Source organism: Haliotis asinina, chromosome 5 (assembly GCF_037392515.1).
Source record: "Haliotis asinina isolate JCU_RB_2024 chromosome 5, JCU_Hal_asi_v2, whole genome shotgun sequence".
Lineage (NCBI taxonomy): Eukaryota > Metazoa > Mollusca > Gastropoda > Lepetellida > Haliotidae > Haliotis > Haliotis asinina.
This window is the reverse complement of record NC_090284.1, coordinates 34,407,163-34,432,089: the sequence shown is the minus strand read 5'-3', so window position 1 is coordinate 34,432,089 and position 24,927 is coordinate 34,407,163. Positions and strand designations below refer to the sequence as shown.

The 24,927-nt window shown below is 41.8% G+C and overlaps 1 protein-coding gene across 3 annotated transcripts in view; it reads left to right on the top strand.

Moving 5' to 3' along the window:
• The window catches only part of LOC137284094 (sorting nexin-14-like), a 75,565-nt gene extending 51,556 nt beyond the window's left edge, over positions 1 to 24,009 (top strand). For all 3 annotated transcript variants that reach the window (XM_067815774.1, XM_067815772.1, XM_067815773.1), the window contains 15 exons: positions 3,522 to 3,595; positions 3,761 to 3,819; positions 4,279 to 4,459; positions 6,670 to 6,703; positions 7,392 to 7,539; positions 8,190 to 8,295; positions 8,460 to 8,500; positions 10,042 to 10,112; positions 18,897 to 18,951; positions 19,314 to 19,437; positions 19,731 to 19,895; positions 20,446 to 20,476; positions 20,579 to 20,643; positions 21,544 to 21,635; positions 22,074 to 24,009. In XM_067815774.1, the coding sequence (XP_067671875.1) occupies positions 3,522 to 3,595; positions 3,761 to 3,819; positions 4,279 to 4,459; positions 6,670 to 6,703; positions 7,392 to 7,539; positions 8,190 to 8,295; positions 8,460 to 8,500; positions 10,042 to 10,112; positions 18,897 to 18,951; positions 19,314 to 19,437; positions 19,731 to 19,895; positions 20,446 to 20,476; positions 20,579 to 20,643; positions 21,544 to 21,635; positions 22,074 to 22,151 (1,324 nt within the window). In that variant the 3' untranslated portion in view covers positions 22,152 to 24,009. The remainder of the gene's footprint in view (positions 1 to 3,521; positions 3,596 to 3,760; positions 3,820 to 4,278; positions 4,460 to 6,669; positions 6,704 to 7,391; positions 7,540 to 8,189; positions 8,296 to 8,459; positions 8,501 to 10,041; positions 10,113 to 18,896; positions 18,952 to 19,313; positions 19,438 to 19,730; positions 19,896 to 20,445; positions 20,477 to 20,578; positions 20,644 to 21,543; positions 21,636 to 22,073) is intronic.
• Positions 24,010 to 24,927: the final 918 nt, after the last annotated feature.

The following is a 24,927-nucleotide window of genomic DNA, read 5'->3' as shown; positions in this document are numbered from 1 at the left end:
GGATTGTCTGGTTCAGACTCGATCATTTACCGACTAACCCAGTGTAAACCAGGTACGGCCTATCATAGGTTCCGAATTTCGCAGGCCGATGCTCATGCTGTTGATCACTGGATCTGCCTCGTCCAGACTCAATCATTTACCTGCTAACCCAGTGTAACGTAGGTACGGCCAGTCATAGGTTCCATATTGCGCGGGCCGATGCTCATGCAGTTGATCATTGGATTGTCTGGTCCAGACTCGATCATTTACCTGCTAACCCAGTGTAATGCAGGTACGGCCAGTCATAGGTTCCCATTTGCGCATATCTATGCTCATGCTGTTGATCACTGGATTGTCTTGTCCAGACTTGATCATTTACAGACCACAGCCATAAAGCTGGAATACTGAGTGCGGCGTAAAACAATATACCAACTATTAAGTTCCCAATTGCGCAGATCGATGCTCATGCTGTTGATCACTGGATTGTTTGGTCGAGACCATTAACATATCACAGCCACAGAGCTGGAATACTGCTGAGTGTGGAGTAAAATTGAACTCACTCACTGTTACACAATGGACTATTTCCTTAAAGCTCATGCATTTCTGTGACCATTTAGTGCTAAGCCAATGTAATGCAGGTGAAGAGAAACTCGAGTTCTAATTAGACTGTGCCATAGCGGCGTTAAAAATAGAAATCTGCCTGTCAGTGCGGCACGGGAATTGTTAAAACTTGAGTTGATTCTGGCTGGAAATGTGCAAATTTTGTTTCAGTCGTAATTGTGACGGAAGTATTGATTTTTACATAACCATAATGTGAAGAAAAGATTTTCCCCATTCAATTATCTCTAGTTTGGTACCTTAAATGATGAAATCCATGTTTTCGCAGTGTTATGACATTTTTATGAACCCTGTGAAAACGCGTCTTTGAAAATTTGACCAACTTTCAAGGGCGATAACTATTAAACTATTTAAGATATCAAGATGCCTTGAACAAATTAAGCTTTCCGGGGTATGGGCTTTCTAATGGTATATCAAACTCGCTTGTGCTATATGCCGTTCTGGAGAATAAGATTTTCAAAGACAGGCACTGTCAAAACACGAAAATCTGTGAAAATTTCAGTTTTTTCAATTTATCCTGGCGGCCAACTTCCCTTCGCATTGAGTCGGTAGGGAATGATGTCTACATTGGGTGAAAATGTATAGTTTTGAAGATATTAGGGGGGGAAGAAAATCACATTTTGGGTTATCTGCCATTCCTGGAAGCCGGAAGTTGTGATTTTTTGTTCATTGTATACCTTTCAGTATAGAGGCTATCATCCCTGAAAGTTTCATTGAAATACATCCAGCAGTTAGGAGAGCTGGCACAAAAATAAAAAGCGGTTGGAATAATAATAATAAGAAGAAGAATATTCGAATAATAACAGTAAGTCTTCCAGACTTTCAGTCTGAAGACCTAATGATGCATATTTATATATGTGCGCCCAATTCACCTCGACAGACATGCTCAAGGTGCTACAGAGTCAAGTATGTACATATGTACGGAAGTGGTACTGGAGCACATTAAGGGATACACTGCTGGAAGAAATGTGTTTTAAGTTTTGACTTGAACACGTCAAAATTGTCAACAGTTATGAGGTTATAAGAAGGAGAGTTCCAGAGAGTAGGGGCTGCATAGATGAAAGAACACTGTCCAAAAGTTTTCAGTCTAAAGCTGGGCACAGTGAGCAGGTCCTGGCTGTTGGAACGAAGATTGTGTGAATTATAGTATGATGATAACATGTTAGACAAGTACTGAGGAGCAAGTAGGTCAAACACAGTATCTTGTGCTTGATCCTGGCTTTGACTGACAACTAGTGAAGCTTCTTCAGTACTGGCTTGATATGGCAGCGTTTAGGGAGACGATAAATGATGTGTGCAGAAGTGTTTTGGATTTTCTGGAGTCTGTCACAGAGTTTCTGTGGAATGCCAAACAATACACTGCTGCAATAATCCAATCTTGATATTATGAGGGCTCTGACCAGGGCATGGGTAGCATCCACTGAGAGATAGGGACGAATGTTACTGATAGAACGAAGATGAAAGTGACAGGTTTTGCAGATCTGAAAGACTTGAGCTTCCATTGAAAGCGAGGAGTCGAGGACTATACCAAGATCTTTTGCAGTGGAACAGACAGGGACGACAGCATCAGCTATTGTCACAGATTTGGCAGGGATTTTAGACAGCAGGTGTTTGGAACCAAACAGAAGAGCTTCGGTCTTGGTGTCATTTAGTTTCAGCATGTGGTTTGTCATCCAAGATTTGATGTGCCTTGTACACTCAGAAATTTCAGCTAGACCGTCAGTGGGAGTTTTGCAAGAAATTGACATGAGTTGGTTGTCATCTGCATATGAATGATGCTGCAAACTGTGAGCTGAGATGATGTCAGCAACTGGACTTGTCCTGTGTACAGGACAAACAATAGTGGACCCAATACTGAGCCTTGTGGCACACCTTGTGGTACAGTAACGCTCTCCAATGTCTTGTTTCTGACAGTGACACATTGGCATCTGTTATGGAGATATTTTTTTTGAGCAGGACACTATGATCTGTAGTAATAATATTTTAAACTTGTCTTAAGCATTTTCTTCAAATCTCTCAAATGGTATGTTTGGCCCCAAGAACCTTCTGTCCTCTGATTTGCTAGACAGAAGAAAGTGTGGTTACCAGATATGAACCTCTGTATGATGACACATGTAGTCATATCAGGAGGGTTATAGTGTGTGCTGTTTTAAAAGTCAGGATTTTACTGAAGATGTTTGAAGATCAATGCTGGCAGTAATTTTAGTTAAAGGTCTGTTTAGGATGATATTCTAAACCCTTCATTACTGATCTAGATGGACTACATGCAGGGAGGGACCCATGAAGGTCCAGGGTAGAATAGGCTTTCAGCAACCCATGCTTGCCATAAAAGGCGACTATACTTGTCGTAAGACGCAACTAATGGGATCGGGTGGTCAGGTTTGCTGACTTGGTTAACATATGTCATCGGTTCCCAATGGTGCAGATCGATGCTCATGTTGTTGATCACTGGATTGTCTGGTCCCGACTCAATTATTTACAGACCGCCGCCATTTCGCTGGAATATCACTGAGTGTGGCGCAAAACTAAACTCACTCACTCACTCACATACAGGAGGTGGTACTACTGTTTTAGAGTGATGTAAACACTGTTGATCTTTATTCATCAGTTGTATCAGGGAAATATGATGTCATCAAAAGAGGAAAACATGTCATGGTTATGTAGACTGTTAATATCAGATTTGGGGTGATATTCAAAGACAGAATAGAAAGCACATTCCAATCATTCAGATTTTGTATCTTTTAATGAAAGTGAGCTTCTGTACCTACCATCTCAGCTTCAAATCATGTAAATCTTACTGTGTATTTTAACTTTAACAGCAGTTACTTATAAATTATTATTACTGATATATGCATAGATATTTGATAATGGTTAAAATTTAGCATGCAAGCAGAAATCAGTGGGATTGTGACATGTCATTTCAGACTGACCAAAAAGAAAGAATTTGGACTCTCACACTTTGGTAATAAACTGAAAGAGGTCTTCAAAACTTCATCGGGTAAGTTATGAACATTCATAGTATGCATATAGCATAGGAGACAACAATATATCATAATCATGGATAGGTTTGATATGATGAATGACAGTAAGTACGATGACTTACTAGAGGCAGTTTCCTGCAGAAGAGGGGGGCATTGTACATACTGTTTCCTTCTACTTGCAGAGGACAGAATGGGAAGCATGGACAGCCTTGATGACCTTGACCTGCCACCAGCTATATCTGTGAGTGATCTGTACAGATCTGTAAGGGAGGTATTGGGAGGTGCTACCACAGGTGTAATTGGATGGGGGCATGCCAGATTTATCTGGATAATTATGTTCGAATTTGTAAGAAAAGGTAATACTGCATGCAGGTCAGTCTTTAACATGGAGATGTTTCCTTACAGTTGATGATGGTTTCCTGGAGTATAACCCATTTGCAAAACACTGATAGATTTAAGTTTGGCATGGTTACAGTGAGATGAAAACAAACATTTAGAGAAGATGAACATTTCTCCATTTGTATCTGGGGAATGTTTTCACTGAAATAACATGTATTTGGATTACATCATGTAGTATTAAAGTGTCTTTGTTCTCAATCTGAATTGTCAAATAGATTCAATAGATCCCCCACATTCCATGTTCTATGAGATATTTACCTGTATGACAGAATGCCTCTACCTATAGAACATGGTGTTTCAGTCAGCCACCAGCGTGGACGATGAGATGGATGACCCACTGGACCTTCCAGACCCTCCAAAACATGACCTGAGCACATGGCGGGTCACTGTCCCTCGGATAGGTGCTCGCCCAGACCCAGACAACCCCAAGAAGCAGTTCTTTGTCTTCATCATTGATGTCAGACGTGTTGATGTACCAGAGGGTAAGACTTCCAAGTTAAAGATGTGTTATTTTATAGGTCACATGCAACCAAAAAATCCAACATAATTAAAACACAATTATTACTGATTCATGACATATAATATACATTGCTGCATGTAAAAAGCAAACAAAATTATAAGCGTACAATCGCATTTCAAAAGTGCAATATTTTGTACTTGGGCTTACTTCCCTCGAAGGAAGCCCTCGGGAGACTGTACCCAGTCATAGTGGGTGGGTGTGCACTCAAGTGTAATGGCGGCTTCCGATTGGCTGGTTCATTTGCTGATACGATGAGGGCTCATTGCGTGTACAGAAAGATGATCTGTTTGATGGGCATTTTAGAAGTATGGCGAGTCACAAGAAAGTAAGATTCTTTATGGATAACAACTTCTTTTATTGTACTTGATGTGTCGTTTCATTATGGATTCATATACCGTTGTCAAACAAAATCATATACACAAACAGAGGCTGCTTACCACAATCAACAAGTTTTTTTATGTAATGAGTAGATTATTTACTTGTTTGTGTACACAACCAAGATTAGACTACTGCTCACGGCCTCATACTCCAGGCAGCCATATTGTTTCAAGGTCCACGAACCTATTCACTCTGGATGCGTTATGGGCACAGCGCAGCACAGCTGTTGAAACCACTTTTTTCCCCAGCGCTGGGAGAAAGTAGTGAATTGTTTGAATTCCGATTTCGCAGGCTTTTTTTTTCATTGCATATTTGTTCAACCTTATAGGTTGAATTGGCACTTTTGATGATTTGTTTCCGTAAGTGCTTACCAAAAGGTATCAGAATCTGCAAAGGTGTGTTTTACGTTTCATGTGATCCTTAAGAAACATTTATGCCAGCAGCTAGGCAACCACAGATACTATAACATTACCTGAAATACAGCTCTTTTGACTTATACAGGCCATACTTTCTTGTTTTTGGACACACATGTACTACTTGTTCAGGGGAAATTACAGTTGTACTTTTTTATTATATTGACATACATTGTCATACAACAACAAATATGACTGTTTGAGTCAAAGTCTCGTATAAATGAGGTCGATACATGAGGCAGGCATTCAGTAGAATGGCGTATCAAGCGATACTTGAGGTAATATGCATAAGTCCTATGGTAAGGTAAGTATTTAAATATCTAAAATGTTTACATTTTAATAAATTTGTGTCCACTGCCCAACATCTAAGCTTTGTATCGATGTGTGAGTAGTGATATTATCATAGTGATTGCATTATGTAATATGTGATGGTGAGCTGGTGAAAACTGCAGCTCAGTTCACATGATTTTCACAAATGATTGAATAAAACAAATAGGTCATGCTGTACACAGGCAAACTGTAGCACTAGTTTTCATATATGAGAGCGAAGCGAGCAAAGGTTGGCAACACTCACTTCAGTTCAAAAAGTATTTTTCGTGTCAAAATAAAATATCGCCACCCGCCACCATCAAAGGTACACTCCGAATTCCTGACTAGGTTGTGATCTCAGATTTCCAATGCCATATTTAACAATTACTCACGTAAAATATGTTTTATTCAACATTTTAAGCGTCACTCGTACATCAGACCGTTCTTCGCCTCCATTACCCCTACCCCACTGCAACAAGGGAGTTTCCTTTCTGCCCACTGTGTCAAAGTTTGCTAAGGAAAGTGTTATGGGCACACCACAAACCCATCGTCAGTCAGATTTCTGGCTCACCCCTGGGTTTGTCTATACCATTCCTGTGATTCTGTGTTTCACCGGAGTGGAACATCATGCTGTGGGCTTTTCTGCCACCTTCAGTTAACACACTGTGATACAACTCAAATACTAGTATGAAACACAACCCACTCCTTTGTCTCAATCATTGACAGCAGCATGAAAAACATTCTGGCTGTCTGATAATTGGAAACTTCTTATTTGTGTGCTGTAAAGTATGTTATTCAATACATTGAACTTAAGTATGATTTTGCTAATAGGCATGGGCAGGTTACATGAGTCAATGGTGTTTCAGTTGGTCTGATGTTGAAAGAGCACACTTGCTGCAGGACACTTTACAAACAAGCTCGTTGCCTTCTAACAAATCCTTTCAACAATTGTACATGGAGTCTGTCTCTTCTATCCATACCATTAGTGTCTTAATGTCTTGGTCATGGTGAAGTAAGTGTGGTACAAGTACACAGTCATGTCATTAACAGATAACAATTACATTATTTTCAGGTGTGTCTGAGAGGTCCAACTGGATTGTGGCAAGGTAAAGTATTTTTCACAATGTGTATACCTAAATGTTCTTTGTGTATCATCAGTTAAACTAAATACCCTGGACCACAGCGTGGTTTGTATGCGAGTGACATAAAATATATCATTCCTCAATTTTGCTTGTACTGGAGATAATGCATATCACAGTTGGACACTAGGAATGCCAAATGAGTCTCACAAGTGGTCTACTCTTCGGTGTGACCTATGTTTTTCAGGTTTATGCCTTTTTAACCATTCAGCCCTATATAATCATTTGCAATTTATTTATTTGATGATGAAGAAGCAGTATGACAGTACTGGTTTTGTTGGCCTGTCGCTGACAGTTACAACTGCCGCAGTATGGTAGTATGAGAGCACCCAGCACATACCCCTCTGTAACACACATCCTGTCACGTTCAGTGTAGTTCTTTGCTAAAATCTTATTCTGAACAGTCCTTGTTGTTCAAGTGAGGGCTATTAGAGACACAGGAATGACATGTGCTATCATAGAATTGAGATACCCTGGAAAACTGCAAACTGACACTATATTAAGCCATCAGAAGACAAATTTTGAAATTATTTCCCTCTGGGAATAACCAGGTAGTGACAATATACTGTTATAACTTCCTGCTGTGACATGCATACAGTAAGTCTGTTAGAACTTTTATTTACAATGATAATAAGCAAGGCTTGCTGATTTGCAGACGCTACACTGAGTTCTATGTGCTGGAGCAAAAGCTGGTGGAATTCCATGGAGAATTTGACTGCCAACTGCCTCCAAAGAAGACTTTTGGTACTAAAAACCAGGAATTTATTGAGGGAAGGCGGGAGGTCTTTGAGCACTATCTGCAGGTGAGTTATACAGGATGTGCAGTTCAGATGGGAGGTACACAGGATGTGCAGATGAAATAGGTGTATAGGATGTGCAGATGAGGTAGGGGATACACAGGATGTGCAGATGAGATGGAAGGTGTATAGGATGTGCAGATGAGATAGGTACACAGGATGTGCAGTTGAGGTGGGATGTACACAGGATGTGCAGATGAGGTGGGAGGTGTACAGGATGTGCAGATGAGGTAGGAGGTGTATAGGATGTGCAGATGGGGTAGGGGGTGTACAGGATGTGCAGATGAGGTAGGAAGTGTATAGGATGTGCAGATGAGGTAGGAAGTGTATAGGATGTGCAGATGAGGTAGGAGGTACACAGGATGTGCAGATGAGATGGGAGGTATACATTATGTGCAGGTGAAGTAGGAGACATGTTGTGTATGCCACTGAGATGGCAGTAGTTTTTCATGCAGCTTCAGGCAGTTCATTTTTGGTTTTGTACATGAGAGCAATTTTAAAATGATGTTAAGTAAGGTATTGTGTTAAACAGTTATGATGCAATGAAACAAACAAACAACTTTCACTCATCAACTTGTGGAATGCCAATCAGTCAGTGATATTTAGTTGTAAAGATTTAAGCTATTTTTTAAATGCTGACCTGAACATGTTTGCAGAAACTGCTGACAAAGCCACACCTTAAAGGAAGTGAATTGTTGAAAAGATTTCTGTCATCGGACAAAGAAGAGTTTACCACAGGCCTCTTCACTGACATTAATTTGGGTAAGCATTGATTGAACTGAAGATCTAAGGTAGACATTTTCAGAGTTAGGTTCTTTCATGAGGATGGAAAGTCATCTATCCCTTCGGTTCACTTGATGTCTGTATTACATTGATGCACTTTAGAGAGATGAGGTATTATTCCACCCCATCTGTTTCTGTTGCAGGCAAGCTTGTCAAGGCAATGCCAATGAAGTTAGTCAAGGAGGTATGGAGACAATTTGTGTAGCTTACCTGATGGTTTGGCTTATGTTATTGTCCTGTGTCCAGCACCAGTATCTGAACATCTCCCTGCAAACCACAGGAGAAACAAAACTGAAACTTCATATACCTGTTTTCCAGGGCTGACACAAGAGTTTGTTGTTGAACTTCTAATATAAGTAGTATCTTTTTCCATATACCTGCTACATATAAAGTTTCACAGAGCAAGTGTTGTATGTTTCAGCTCCATTCCAAACATTGAATGTAAAACGCAATACCTCATTGCTGATTACACATACAGACAAATCCTGATGAGTCGATTATTATGCATAACATGAAGTACATGTTGGTCCTCACTGTTTTTTCTACCATCATAGACATACTTATGTCTTAAATACATAGATATAACGAATTTATTACTTGGACCCCAATGATGTGACTCATTAGGATTTGACTGAATTCCAAATTTCACTAAATTCTGTACAGGGTTATGGCCATCACTGGTCATCAAGACCATTATGGAAAATGTTTTTGCTTTTTTTTAAAGTTTTCTATCTGTGACCTTTGCCCTCTATGTCCCTTGTTTTCCTTATGTTGTTTCATATGCAACTTCACCTTTAAAACAATTCTGTGGAGAGAAAGCAATTTTTCTTTCACTACTTATGATCTCTTTTTAGTGATGTTATCACCATGGATGTTCTTCACAATCTGGTGAGCTACAGAGCCTTGTGCCCCTGTGTAATATGACCTAGGGCTATTGTTTATCCAAAGCCAATAACTTCATATTATAAGTTGTTCACTGGGCATGGGAAGAACATGAGCTGATGAACCTTCAATGATTGTTTATGTTCCATTAGCCCAAGTGACCAGTGAACATCTCAAAGTTAAGTTTGAATTGTTTGAAGTACAGGTACAAAACTTTTTGTAGCCACTGCTAGATTTTGCAGACGACAAGAAAAAGAGACTTAGAGTTTTCTTCCTTCCATTGATTTGCATCGATTTTACAGTAATTTTAAGAGTAATTTTACAGTAGAAGTAATATATGATAGATACTCCTATTCACTAGCTTGTATGAGTATTTGTCATCTGCTGTCACTTAGCTGGTAATGACATTTGTGAAAAAATGGCTACTGCTTCTCAATGTTAAAAGCAAATATGAAAACACCTCCATGTTTTCAGTATGTTTAGGTCTGTTGTTGAAGTTTTCTTATTCATTCTGGCTAAACAACTTTAGTGGGACTAAGTGAAACTAAATGTTCCGTCGGGTTGACAGTAACAATTGTGCAGTATTGTGTATAACATTATTCTAGAGTCTTGATTATCCTACAGTCATACTGGAAGTCCAACATTAGAGATCATGGTAATTTATGAAAATGTTCTACCATATGCATTGTAGTCATAAATGTCTTTTCATCACTTTTGACTTTTCTCCCTTTCCATTGACATACCATCATGTTACTACCAATCACAGCAGGATTAAACCCATTGGTGTGTTTGAAGATGGTTAACTGATTGTATTGTGCTTACATGTATCTGGAAATGTTTCAGAGAGGTCAGCACCTTGACCCTTTTCTCCAAGCATTTTTCCAGTCCACTGAAGCACCTCGTCCTCGGCCCAGGTACGTACCACATCTTGATAGGTATACTAAACCACCTCACTCCTCCACATTCTGTCTATACAGAACCCTCACTCCTCCACCACCTCTCAATACAGAACCCTCACTCACCTACCAGCCCTCAATAGAGAACCCTACTTACTCATCTACCACCTCTCTGTACAGAATCCTCAATCTTTCCCCATCGCCTGGCTATACAGTACCCTCACTCCTCCACCATCATTCTCTTCCCACAGAGGTTTCTGCTGTCATATCTTCCTACGTCAACCTCTGTTCTAATACGGCCATATTTCCCGGTCATCGAGAAATCCCCTTGCGGCCAAAAATCGCAACAGGAATTATCTCTCCCTTGTTACTCTCCAGTCAGAACATGCGTTAAAAAGATTTAGCTCCAATATGGCAGCCCCCATGGAGTTGGTTCATCAACATGCGAAGGAAAGATTTGGTATTTCACGTTTAATTGAAAATCAGAAACTGGCAATAGAGAGTGCAGAGATCAGTCGCCATGATGTGTATGTAGAAACAAAAACTGGTAGTGGCAAGTTTTCCTGATGCATTCGGAAATCACCGAGATATTGTGAATGATCACTCTTGAAACAACGTCTCTGATTGCACAACTAAATCTGAACGCCTCCAATCGCGAGTCTTGAACACTCACACCATGAAAGGGCCGTATTAGAACAGAGGTTACGTAGGAAGATATGACAGGAGTAACCTCTGTGGGAAGAGAATGCTCCACCATATGTCTATGCAGAACCCTCAATCCTCCACCACCTGTCAATAGAGAACGCTCACTCCACCATCTGCTTATACAGAACCCTCAATCCTCCACCACTTCTCAATAGAGAACCCTCACTCCTCCACCATATTTTTACACAGAACCCTCACTCACCTACAAGCTCTTAATAGAGAACCCTATTTACTCATCTACCACCTCTCTGTAGAGGACCCTCACTCCTCCACAGCCTGTCCAGATACAGGACTCTCGCTCCTCCACCATCTCTTTATACAGAATCCTCACTCCTCCACCACATATCTTTTCAGGACTCTCACTCCTCCACCCACTCTCTATAGAGAACCCTCATTACTCCACCACCACCTCTATACAGAACCCTCATTACTCCACCATCTATCTATACAGAACCCTCACTCCACCACCACCACCTCTATACAGAACCCTCATTACTCCACCATCTGTATATACAGAACCCTCACTCCACCACCACCTCTATACAGAACCCTCAATGCTCCACCATCTGTCTATACAGAACTCTCACTCCACCACCACCACCTCTATACAGAATCCTCAATGCTCTACCATCTGTCTATTCAGAACTCTCACTCCACCACCACCTCTGTATACAGAATCCTCAATCCTCAAAAATCTGTCTATAAAGAAGCCTCAATCCACCACCACCTCTCTATACAGAACCCTTAATACTCCACCATCTGTCTATACAGAACCCTCACTCCTCCACCACATATCTTTTCAGGACTCTCACTCTACCACCCACTCTCTATACAGAACCCTCACTCCACCACCACCTCTATACAGAACCCTCATTACTCCACCATCTGTCTATACAGAACCCTCACTCCTCCGCCACCTCTATACAGAACCTTCAATGCTCCACCATCTGTCTATACAGAACTCTCACTCCACCACCACCCCTCTATACAGAATCCTCAATCCTCAAAAATCTGTCTATAAAGAACCCTCAATCCACCACCCCCTCTATACAGAACCCTCAATCCTCCACCATCTGTATATACAGAACCCTCACTCCACCACCACCACCTCTATACAGAACCCTCAATACTCCACCATCTGTCTATACAGGACCCTCACTCCTCCGCCACCTCTATACAGAACCCTCAATGCTCCACCATCTGTCTATACAGAACTCTCACTCCACCACCACCTCTCTATACAGAACCCTCAATACTCCACCATCTGTCTATACAGAACCCTCACTCCACCACCACCTCTCTATACAGAACCCTCAATACTCCACCATCTGTCTATACAGAACCCTCACTCCACCACCACCTCTCTATACAGAACCCTCAATCCTCCACCATCTGTCTATACAGAACTCTCACTCCACCACCACCTCTCTATACAGAACCCCCAATCCTCCACCATCTGTCTATACAGAACCCTCACTCCACCACCACCTCTCTATACAGAACCCCCAATCCTCCACCATTGGTCTATATAGTAGCCTCACTCTACCACCCAGTCTCTATGCAGAACCCTCAATACTCCACCATCTGTCTATACAGAACCCTCACTCCACCACCACCTCTCTATACAGAACCCCCAATCCTCCACCATTGGTCTATATAGAAGCCTCACTCTACCACCCAGTCTCTATGCAGAACCCTCAATACTCCACCATCTGTCTATACAGAACTCTCACTCCACCACCACCTCTCTATACAGAACCCTCAAGTCTCCACCATCTGTCTATACAGAACCCTCACTCCACCACCACTTCTCTATAGAGAACCCTCAATCCTCCACCATCTGTCTATACAGAACTCTCACTCCACCACCACCTCTCTATACAGAACCCCCAATCCTCCACCATTGGTCTATATAGAAGCCTCACTCTACCACCACCTCTCTATACAGAACCCCCAATCCTCCACCATCTGTCTATACAGAACCCTCACTCCACCACCACCTCTCTATACAGAACCCCCAATCCTCCACCATTGGTCTATATAGAAGCCTCACTCTACCACCCAGTCTCTATACAGAACCCTCAATACTCCACCATCTGTCTATACAGAACCCTCACTCCACCACCACCTCTATACAGAACCCTCATTACTCCACCATCTGTCTATACAGAACCCTCACTCCTCCGCCACCTCTATACAGAACCTTCAATGCTCCACCATCTGTCTATACAGAACTCTCACTCCACCACCACCCCTCTATACAGAATCCTCAATCCTCAAAAATCTGTCTATAAAGAACCCTCAATCCACCACCCCCTCTATACAGAACCCTCAATCCTCCACCATCTGTATATACAGAACCCTCACTCCACCACCACCACCTCTATACAGAACCCTCAATACTCCACCATCTGTCTATACAGGACCCTCACTCCTCTGCCACCCCTATACAGAACCCTCAATGCTCCACCATCTGTCTATACAGAACTCTCACTCCACCACCACCTCTCTATACAGAACCCTCAATACTCCGCCATCTGTATATACAGAACTCTCACTCCACCACCACCTCTCTATACAGAACCCCCAATCCTCCACCATTGGTCTATATAGAAGCCTCACTCTACCACCCAGTCTCTATGCAGAACCCTCAATACTCCACCATCTGTCTATACAGAACCCTGACTCCACCACCACCTCTCTATACAGAACCCTCAATACTCCACCATCTGTCTATACAGAACCCTCACTCCACCACCACTTCTCTATAGAGAACCCTCAATCCTCCACCATCTGTCTATACAGAACTCTCACTCCACCACCACCTCTCTATACAGAACCCCCAATCCTCCACCATCTGTCTATACAGAACCCTCACTCCACCACCACCTCTCTATACAGAACCCCCAATCCTCCACCATTGGTCTATATAGAAGCCTCACTCTACCACCCAGTCTCTATGCAGAACCCTCAATACTCCACCATCTGTCTATACAGAACCCTCACTCCACCACCACCTCTCTATACAGAACCCCCAATCCTCCACCATTGGTCTATATAGAAGCCTCACTCTACCACCCAGTCTCTATGCAGAACCCTCAATACTCCACCATCTGTCTATACAGAACTCTCACTCCACCACCACCTCTCTATACAGAACCCTCAATACTCCACCATCTGTCTATACAGAACCCTCAATACTCCACCATCTGTCTATACAGAACTCTCACTCCACCACCACCTCTCTATACAGAACCCTCAATCCTCCACCATTGGTCTATATAGAAGCCTCACTCTACCACCCAGTCTCTATGCAGAACCCTCAATACTCCACCATCTGTCTATACAGAACCCTCACTCCACCACCACCTCTCTATACAGAACCCTCAATACTCCACCATCTGTCTATACAGAACCCTCACTCCACCACCACTTCTCTATAGAGAACCCTCAATCCTCCACCATCTGTCTATACAGAACTCTCACTCCACCACCACCTCTCTATACAGAACCCCCAATCCTCCACCATCTGTCTATACAGAACCCTCACTCCACCACCACCTCTCTATACAGAACCCCCAATCCTCCACCATTGGTCTATATAGAAGCCTCACTCTACCACCCAGTCTCTATGCAGAACCCTCAATACTCCACCATCTGTCTATACAGAACCCTCACTCCACCACCACCTCTCTATACAGAACCCCCAATCCTCCACCATTGGTCTATATAGAAGCCTCACTCTACCACCCAGTCTCTATGCAGAACCCTCAATACTCCACCATCTGTCTATACAGAACTCTCACTCCACCACCACCTCTCTATACAGAACCCTCAATACTCCACCATCTGTCTATACAGAACCCTCACTCCACCACCACTTCTCTATAGAGAACCCTCAATCCTCCACCATCTGTCTATACAGAACTCTCACTCCACCGCCACCTCTCTATACAGAACCCCCAATCCTCCACCATTGGTCTATATAGAAGCCTCACTCTACCACCACCTCTCTATACAGAACCCCCAATCCTCCACCATCTGTCTATACAGAACCCTCACTCCACCACCACCTCTCTATACAGAACCCCCAATCCTCCACCATTGGTCTATATAGAAGCCTCACTCTACCACCCAGTCTCTATGCAGAACCCTCAATACTCCACCATCTGTCTATACAGAACCCTCACTCCACCACCACCTCTCTATACAGAACCCCCAATCCTCCACCATTGGTCTATATAGAAGCCTCACTCTACCACCCAGTCTCTATGCAGAACCCTCAATACTCCACCATCTGTCTATACAGAACTCTCACTCCACCACCACCTCTCTATACAGAACCCTCAATACTCCACCATCTGTCTATACAGAACCCTCACTCCACCACCACTTCCCTATAGAGAACCCTCAATGCTCCACCATCTGTCTATACAGAACTCTCACTCCACCACCACCTCTCTATACAGAACCCTCAATACTCCACCATCTGTCTATACAGAACCCTCACTCCACCACCACTTCTCTATAGAGAACCCTCAATCCTCCACCATTTGTCTATACAGAACTCTCACTCCACCACCACCTCTCTATACAGAACCCCCAATCCTCCACCATTGGTCTATATAGAAGCCTCACTCTACCACCCAGTCTCTATGCAGAACCCTCAATACTCCACCATCTGTCTATACAGAACCCTCACTCCACCACCACCTCTCTATGCAGAACCCTCAATACTCCACCATCTGTCTATACAGAACCCTCACTCCACCACCACCTCTCTATACAGAACCCCCAATCCTCCACCATTGGTCTATATAGAAGCCTCACTCTACCACCCAGTCTCTATGCAGAACCCTCAATACTCCACCATCTGTCTATACAGAACCCTCACTCCACCACCACCTCTCTATACAGAACCCTCAATACTCCACCATCTGTCTATACAGAACCCTCACTCCACCACCACTTCTCTATAGAGAACCCTCAATCCTCCACCATCTGTCTATACAGAACTCTCACTCCACCACCACCTCTCTATACAGAACCCCCAATCCTCCACCATTGGTCTATATAGAAGCCTCACTCCACCACCACTTCTCTATAGAGAACCCTCAATCCTCCACCATCTGTCTATACAGAACCCTCATTCCACCACCACACATCTATTCAGGAATCTCACTGCTCCATCACCTCTCTATACAGAACCCTCTCTCTACCACCCCCTCTCTCAACCGAACCCTCAATCCTCAACCACCTGTCTATACAGTCCTCACTCCTCAACTGTCTCTTTATAGAGAACTCTCACTCCTCAACCACCTCGTTATACAGCACCCTCGGTACCCAACCACCTCTCTATACAGAACCCTCACTCCTCCATCACCTGTCTATACAGGACCCTCACTCCTCAACCATCAATTTATACAGAACCCTCACTCCTCAACAAGCTTTCAAAATCAGTCCAGTGTACATACTTTGGTAAGAGAGTCTCTCAACTAAATTTTAGTTTTAACTTTTCGCATGAAGACAAATCATGGTACTCTGTGATGGGCTGCGTTGTTATAGTGATGTTTGTGTAAGAACTTACTGGGGGATTAATGGGGTATTAGAGTGAGTGTGGCAACTAAATGTGTACTAATTTCTACATCAACACAGTTCATAGGTTGTTCATGTTGGCACTGATTTTAGGAATGTTTTGCCCAAATGTTATTTACAACTGATTATTTATCATGAGAAATGTGAGTTTGTATCAATTGCATAAAACAACGTCACCAGTTATATAAAAGAATATGCTGATACATGAGTAATCATCACTCGATTTCTGAGACATGGTGAACGCACAGCTACAGTAGAGCTCAAGGTGGAAGATAATCTTTAGGCCACAAAGGTTACATGAGCTGGCGATTTGCAGTGAGAATACCTGGACATGTATTCAGAACGTATGGAACAATTATGGACTTTTATATAAGTGTTCAGTTCATAAACAATATTCTTGGTCTAAACTAATGCCTTGACTTGTGAATTTGAAAGAAGCTGCCTTTGACTAATGAAGCTGATGAAGCAGATGATCCATCAGCTGTTACGACAGAGATACCAGGAGATACTAGCACGTTTCAGTTGATCCACTGCTATCTAGAGAGTATGACGAAGACAAGTTTTGATTCCTTGTCCCCACTAGCAAATCTTCTTGGCCAATTTACAATGTTGAGTAGGTATTATCATCAGTTACCTTCATTCATCTGTTCGGTGACAAGGATCATGCTGTATTGCTAGTTCTTCAGAGGGTAATGTTAATATTTAATGTCACATTGACAATACTTCAGCCATATCTGGACAAGGGTAATGTGAAGTGGCCTGGGAATAAGTTCAACTGAGTAATCCCTAAAATCAGGGACCAGGCTGCATAAGTTGTGGACAACAGATGTCTGGCAGGGTCTTTTGGATGGCTGTTCAATAGGTTATGGAGAAAGGTCTTGATGACCAATCAGTGGATTCTCAAAGTTGTGAAGGAAAGATATCATCTGCAATTCACCAATTGGCCCCCTTTTGATGACACACCCAGTAGGACATTGGTATCAGCTCTCAGAACCCAAGTTTTCAGCTGCAATGATAACCACAAACAAGCTCTTGGGCAAGAAGGATCGGTGTATGATTATCAATCTGAAGATCTTCAACCAGGAATACCTGAAACAACCTCCTAAGATGGTGTCTTCTGTCCTAAGTCAGATAATCTCTACTGGAAACTCTATGATCTCCATAGACCCACAGGATGTGTATTAGTATGTTTTGATCCTTCCAAACTCTCAATGATACCAACACTTTGCAGTCATTAAAAGACTCTTCCATTTCAAGGTTCTTCTGTTTGGAATATCAGCCACTTTGTGGTTAGTCCCTACCATTACAGTCTGTGGTTATTTACATATTCATAGTTTAAGAATTCACAGGAACATAGATGATTTTCTAGCTCCAACTGCTGATGTGGATGCGTGTTTAGCAGACTCTCAATATCTGCCAGCTTTCTTCAGGAATTTGGGGTTCCTTGTACCAATGGAAAAGTCAGAGCTTAGACCCAAGAAAGAGCATAAATATATTGGAGTAATAATCAACACAGGTCAAGGCCTAGTTTGAGGAACGTTATCGAGAGGTCAGATCTAAGATAACAATGTTTCAGTGATCTCCACACATCAATGGGTGACACTACTATGTGCTCTCACTTCTATGCAGGATCTAACATTCAGAAAGTGTCTGCATTTATGATACATACAAGCTTGGATCACCCAACATCCTGGGACACAGCTAGACTCTGTCTTAGTGACTTAGGATCTAGTTTGGAGGGGGCGCATACATGGTGGAATATTTCCCAAAAACAGAAAATGACCCTATAATAGTACTGAGTATTGGAGCATTTATTTTTTATGATAGGAAAGAGCTGTAAGTTTTGCAGAGCACCAAAGAAGACCACTTGCTTGGCTTTGACATCTGTCTTCACTAAGCAAAGGCTTCATATTGTTAAGGACATGATTCTTATGAGTATGCTACAAGACAACTCAAAAGTGTGAAATAGGATTTATCAGTAGTATCATCAAGAGTATTGTGTCATCCTTTTGAAACTGTGGAAACGTTTCTTGCTGTATTTACTGAGTTTAAAGCCTGACATGGATGACTGTGAGTAAAACTGGAAGAGGATAATGGACATATAAACAGTGAAGTGAAGTCATATCGATGGCATCAGAAGTACCATTGACCAGAAATGACATCACAGTCCATCATATTAAATACCACTGCTAAATAGTTGCCATAACAACCAAACACACATTAGACTATCAGTAAACATTTGGTGTTTTATGGTTTTCTTCCTGACCTAATTTGAAATACTCTCAACATATGTGGGATTTCTTAGACGGAGGTATTCATAAGAATTTTGGAACATTTTCAACAATTATTAGGATATGATAGTATATCAGTATTCTAACGTCTAACATTTGAGGTTAGAGTCCAACCTTCCTTTTCCAGATATCCCTTCCTTTAGGTACCCATGGAAAATACATGAGGTTTCCCTCATAAATTGTTGTCATTGTTGACTGTTGTGTCTTTTAGTAAAGTGGAAAGGAGAGGATCTGATGCTTCACAGAGGTCAACGTCCAGTGAGAAGGTGAGTGTATGAGTTTATGAAGCAGTACCAAATTTTCCCAAATCTATGCAGGAGATTATAATAATCATGTTGAAGTAGATTTCACAATAGTTCAAACTGGCCAAAGGATACTAATATACACAGTCAACATGTCAGTCTTACCTATTATGAAATAATGTCCCAGTACTCTTGGTTGTAAGAGATGACAAAATGTTATCATGAGGTCATGCATATTGGTTAACTTAGTATCAAGACATTAGTTTGCCGGGCCGATGTACATGTCGTTCTTATGTGAGCAGAAATGCTTGATTCCACAATTAAACACCAAACAACTAGAAGAGGAGATTTATCAGAATATGAAACACTTTCCCATCTCTTTACAGATGTATTCCTCTTTGTATGAGAACAATGCAGGGTGTGGCTTCAGAGGGATGACTCCATCCACCGCTGCCCCACCTATTGTCACCCGGGAGGTAGAGGGTGTGTTTGATTCCCTCATCTATGTGGGTAAGTTTCACTGTACATTGCCTGTGTAGGAAGTGGAGCTTGATTTGATTACATTGTCAGTGTAGGAAGTGGCACTGGATTTGATTACATTGTCAGTGTAGGAAGTGGAGCTGGATTTGATTACATTGTCAGTGTAGGAAGTGGCACTGGATTTGATTACATTGTCAGTGTAGGAAGTGGCACTGGATTTGATTACATTGTCAGTGTAGGAAGTGGAGCTGGATTTGATAGCATTATCAGCTACTTTCTAACAATGGTTTTGTCATCAGTGAAGATATGTGCATTTTTTTCAGCACGTCATGTGTACAAGGTGCCAGCATGGTTTCACCACATCCTGATGACCATGAAGATTGTGGGCAAGAACACCATTGAGTCTTACATGGAGTGGTACCTGGACAACAAGATTGAGAAGCTGAAGCAAGAACATCGAGTTGTCAGCCTCATACACCTGCTCAGAGGTAACAGTAATATTTTCAAGGCATTTGCAGAAGCAGGATAACCACCAATGTACGACAAATGAAACATACCATGGATTTCTGCAAATCATAATACAGTGTTCCTCATCTTTAGTATGTCGCGAACTTGGTTTGGGCACATGATAATGCATTGATGCAGAGCTTTACATAATTTTCAATTAACTAAACTCGTGTTTTGTCAATAGCACAAAGTCATGACATGATCTCTGTCAGCATGTAACACCAATAATCAGAACTGAAGTACAAGGTTTGATCAGCAGCTCACATCAAATCAGTGTTTGTATCAGTAACAGTTTGAAGCATATCTTGCTGTTTAAATAATAATTTCATTTCTTTGCTGTGTTTTCATCTGCAACCTAGATCAGGGTATCTGAAACATTGTACTTAGTCATAGTGACTGCCTTGACCTACAGTCTTCCCAGCATTGCCCCAGTTAAATCAGTATTGTGTCCCTTATATATGTATGTATGAAGACTACGGGACAGGTTCTGTTTCAGGACCACATATTGATACATAGTGTTCTTGTTTACAGACACCTTGTTCTTTGACACAGATCCTCCAAGGTAAGTAGCTCACGTTGTGTGACAAATGGTGTAACTCGTTATACAGGTTCACTGATACATCTGTGATAGTGTCCCTCACTCAACCTTTTTATCTGTGTACAGGACTGAGGCCCAGAAACGAGCTCGGTACAAGGAGGTAGTAGATGGTAGTATAGACTACATTCCAAGTAAGTGCAATGGTTAACCAGGTTAGTTGAGAGAGCAGGTGTAGAGTGGGGTGCTAGCATTGGTTGGTCTGTTACTGAGGGTAGAGTGGTGTGCAACCAATGGGTGGTCTGTTACTGAGCGTAGAGTGGTGTGCTACCAATGGCTGGTCTGTTACTGAGGGTAGAGTGGTGTGTTACCAATGGGTGGTCTGTTTCTGAGCGTAGAGTGGTGTGCTACCAATGGTTGGTCTGTTACTGAGTGTATACTGGTGTGCTACCAATGGGTAGACTTTTGCTGAGTGTAGAGTGGTGTGCTAGCAATGGTTGGTCTGTTACTGAGTATAGAGTGGTGTGCTACCAATCTGTGGTCTGTTGCTGAGTGTAGAGTGGTGTGTTACCAATGGTTGGTCTGTTTCTGAGTGTAGAGAGGTGTGCTACCAATGGGTGGTCTGTTGCTGAGTGTAGAGTGGTGTGCTACCAATGGGTGGTTTGTTCCTGAGTGTAGAGTGGTGTGCTAGCAATGTGTGGTCTGTTGCTGAGTGTAGAGTGGTGTGCTTCCAATGGTTGGTCTGTCACTGAGTGTAGAGTGATGTGCTAGCAATGAGTGGTCTGTTGCTGAGTGTAGAGTGGTGTGCTAGCAACGGTTGGTCTGTCACTGAGTGTAGAGTTGTGTGCTAGTAATGGGTGGTCTGTTGCTGAATGTAGAGTTGTGTGCTATGAGTGGTTGATCTGTTACTGAGTGTAGAGTGGTATGCTACCAATGGGTGGTCTGTTACTCTGTGGAGTTACCAATGTGTTACCAATGTGTTAGTGGTGTTAGGAATCTGTTTAGGTTTTAGTTTTGAAAAGGTAGAGTTACCTCCAGTATCTTGGGTCAATGTGTGTAGTAATTATGGTGTTGTTTCTTCCATACACTTGCAGAAGCGTTTGCTGCAGTAGTTGGGTCCAAGAGTCATGTTGAAGGAACCAAGTTTCTACTAGAGTGTCTGCAGCAGCCGAAGCTCAACAAACAGGTGAGAACAGAGTGGTGATATGAGCAGTGAGATCCACATGGTGGCAGTTTGTATCATCAGTCCATCTGCTGGTTTAGAGAACATTTGGACACTTGAGTAGCAAATGGAACAGCGGTACGATGACATGTAGTTACTCTCTACCGAGCAGCCTCCAAATGGTCAGTTTAGTTACCACAGCCACTGAAAAGAGAGCAAATCTAGTCTGGAAGAAAAAAAAGTGTTTTAACAAATCCCACTGGTGGAAAAGCACTCCAATTAGGGACATGCGGAATGTATGGATGTGGAACAAAGCCGTCATCCAGTAATGTAAAAAGAACATTTATGTGAGTAGTGAGACAGTTTACCTCAGACTAGAAACTGCTGTTGATGTTTTCTCATCTTATATTTAACTTTTCACTGCTTATTCCAGAATATTTACTGTAGATAATTATTTTTCAGCTGAGTTTTGTGTTTTTGGACATCGTAGTACAAGAACTATTTCCCGAACTTCGGGAGAGCACACCCAGCCCTACTTGAGACATGTTGGGCATCATAAGCTCTTCTTGTCGGTATCCTGCAGCATGCAGTCACTGAGATTACCTGATGCTGTTCGGCTGGAGCAGCCTCAGTGGAAATACTCACTTTGTGACAGACAGTGTTCATGTTTGTGGACACACAACCAGTGCAAGACAGTGTAGCTGTGACATGACTTCGGGACTCTGTATGTACAAGCTGGAGACACTGGGAATACTCGGGTGTCCTACAGTTGTTGATTATTTTGTGTATTGCACAAATTTAAGTATTCCGTGCATTAAATTCACTGGAAAGCTGTCTCAAAATGTCAATTCATGTTTGTAGAAACAGTTTGGTGAAGTTCCCAAGTATGTCTACAAACCATCAACCACCAGCAAGGATGTAATGTATTAGTATTGGACCTGGGGCAACTAGCATGCTGTGTTATACAAATTTACTGTAACTGGTTGATTGAAGCTGCTTTTGGTGTAGTAACTGATGCAATATCACGCCAAACCTGTCGTTTTCTGTTTGAACTGATGGATGTTCTCATAAGTATAGAAATAAAGATATTTTTCTGAGTCTGGTCATGCAGTTGATCAGGCATCACAAGTAAAGTCTGACCATACTTTGACAAATAATCCTTACATGTTATCATACTTGGTATGGTAAATAGCAAGATAACTTTGAAACAAATCTGAAATGAAGGACTGACAAATGTTTTAAGACATTGACAAAGACGCCCGTTCTCACTCACATCCATGCCATGTTTTTAAAGCTTGCTTAAGGTGCAGTCTATCAATATTTCTGTGTATTTTTAAAATATGCACTAGGGTTGAGTACAGTGGAAGCCCCCAAAACTGGCAGCCCTCCAATCCGGCATTCTCTCAATATCGGCTCTTGAATTTGATCCTGGCAAAATCTAACTAATTTATTATCATTTATATGTGTTTAATCCGGTGTCAGTCTCTTCCACTGTCTTGGCAAGTAAATTGTTATTATTAATATAATGCTAACATTTGTATTGCACCGATATTTGGTTAAGCTGCTCATAGGCGCTTTGCTTTTCCCTCGATGCAATGGATGTCAGTCTTGATACAACTCTTGCAGGCTACTAAGCACACTGAGTTGATATGGCTTATCCATGCTCACAAGGTACAAATCACAAGTGGGCACAGAATGTGATGTGCCCTTGACAAGTGGACACAGAATGTGACGTACCCTTGACAGGTGGACACAGAATGTAATGTACCCTTGACAAGTGGGCACAGAATGTGATGTGCCCTTGACAAGTGGACACAGAATGTGACGTACCCTTGAGAGGTGGACACAGATTGTGAAGTACCCTTGACAGGTGGACACAGAATGTGATGTATTTAGGACTTAGATCTAGTTAAGATAATCGATCGTCTGACTAAGTACACCATGAGTGCTAGGGTTGGTCTACTAAAGAAACGAAGCTTTTAGGGTTCAACATGAACTGAGGGTACAAGCTGCCCCATCAGTGATTGCTATGTTTAATAATGCATTCTCAATTTTGAAAACACAGTGAAGCAATACAAACTATTATCTTTCTATTATTACATCTGTGTTCAAGTCTGTTGCAAAAGTAGTCCAACTGATGTTGTTATTTTATGATGCTTACATGACCATCGGTTGTGAGACAGTAGTCCGCGGAACCCCTCCAAGCCCCAGCTAAAGTGTTGTGTTGCTGCAGTCTTGTTTAGGCCAGATGCTTGGCTATATATTTATTGTTATTATCAATGCACTTTTGCTGCATAGCTGTAAATTTCTGTCTGTTTTAATGTTATATTTGAAGGTGGAGTGTCCAAATACACGTATAATGTAAGTATTGTGAAAATAAAATAAATGAAAAAATAAATTGTTGTTTTTCAGAAGTCAAGGTTAAAGGGGCACTGATGTGGAGCAAATAATGTTTCTCGCCAACGGTCTAATTACAAAACCAAGTTGCAAATTGGTCAGCAGCCACTTCCTAGACCGTGATGGACAAAGGGACTGGGCTCCTGTCCACATTAGCAGAAATTCTTCACCCTACACAGTCAGGAGGCCAGATGCCATCATATGCCATTATTTAAAAATATCCATGGTATTCCTTGTCTGATTGTAACAAAATATCCCAGCAGCGTATTTTTTTTCTGATGCCTGGATGGTATAGTGACTTAGCGAATTTGGTCCTATTTCTCTGTTTTTTACCTCGACATTTAATCATGTCATGTAAAAATATGATCTCTACAGGCACGTAGCAAGCCATTTGTTTCATACAAGTCCGAAAGATTGCAACGCTTTATATTTAGAAAATTTTGTGGGTTGGCATACATTTTGGTAGCTATGGTAGCTACCCTGGTTTATTATCTATGATAATACAAACACGTGGTTGATTTATTTGAATTTGTAAACTAAAAGCAACGACTTTTCTTACATAAAAAAAAACTGATTACACCTATTTACCCAAGTACACAGCGAATGCTTGTATGCATTTCTGAGGTAACAATGAAGTTCCATTGGTATCCTCAAAACAGTTTCGGCCCATAAGTGTTTTCAGACTGCATGCGACACAGAGATTACATCTTCCTTGCTGTAACTCGCATTTGACGGTATAGACCTACACTGTTATTTGTCATCATTCACTCATGGTCAGTTAATGAATTTATAACAGGTATAATTAGTGGTAACACCACTCAGATTACTCAACAAAGGTTCCCATTTGGCATTTCTCCTGTCTGGAGTAAATACTCAACATTATGAATTAAGGTCTGTAGTGGCAAATGTATTGTATGTT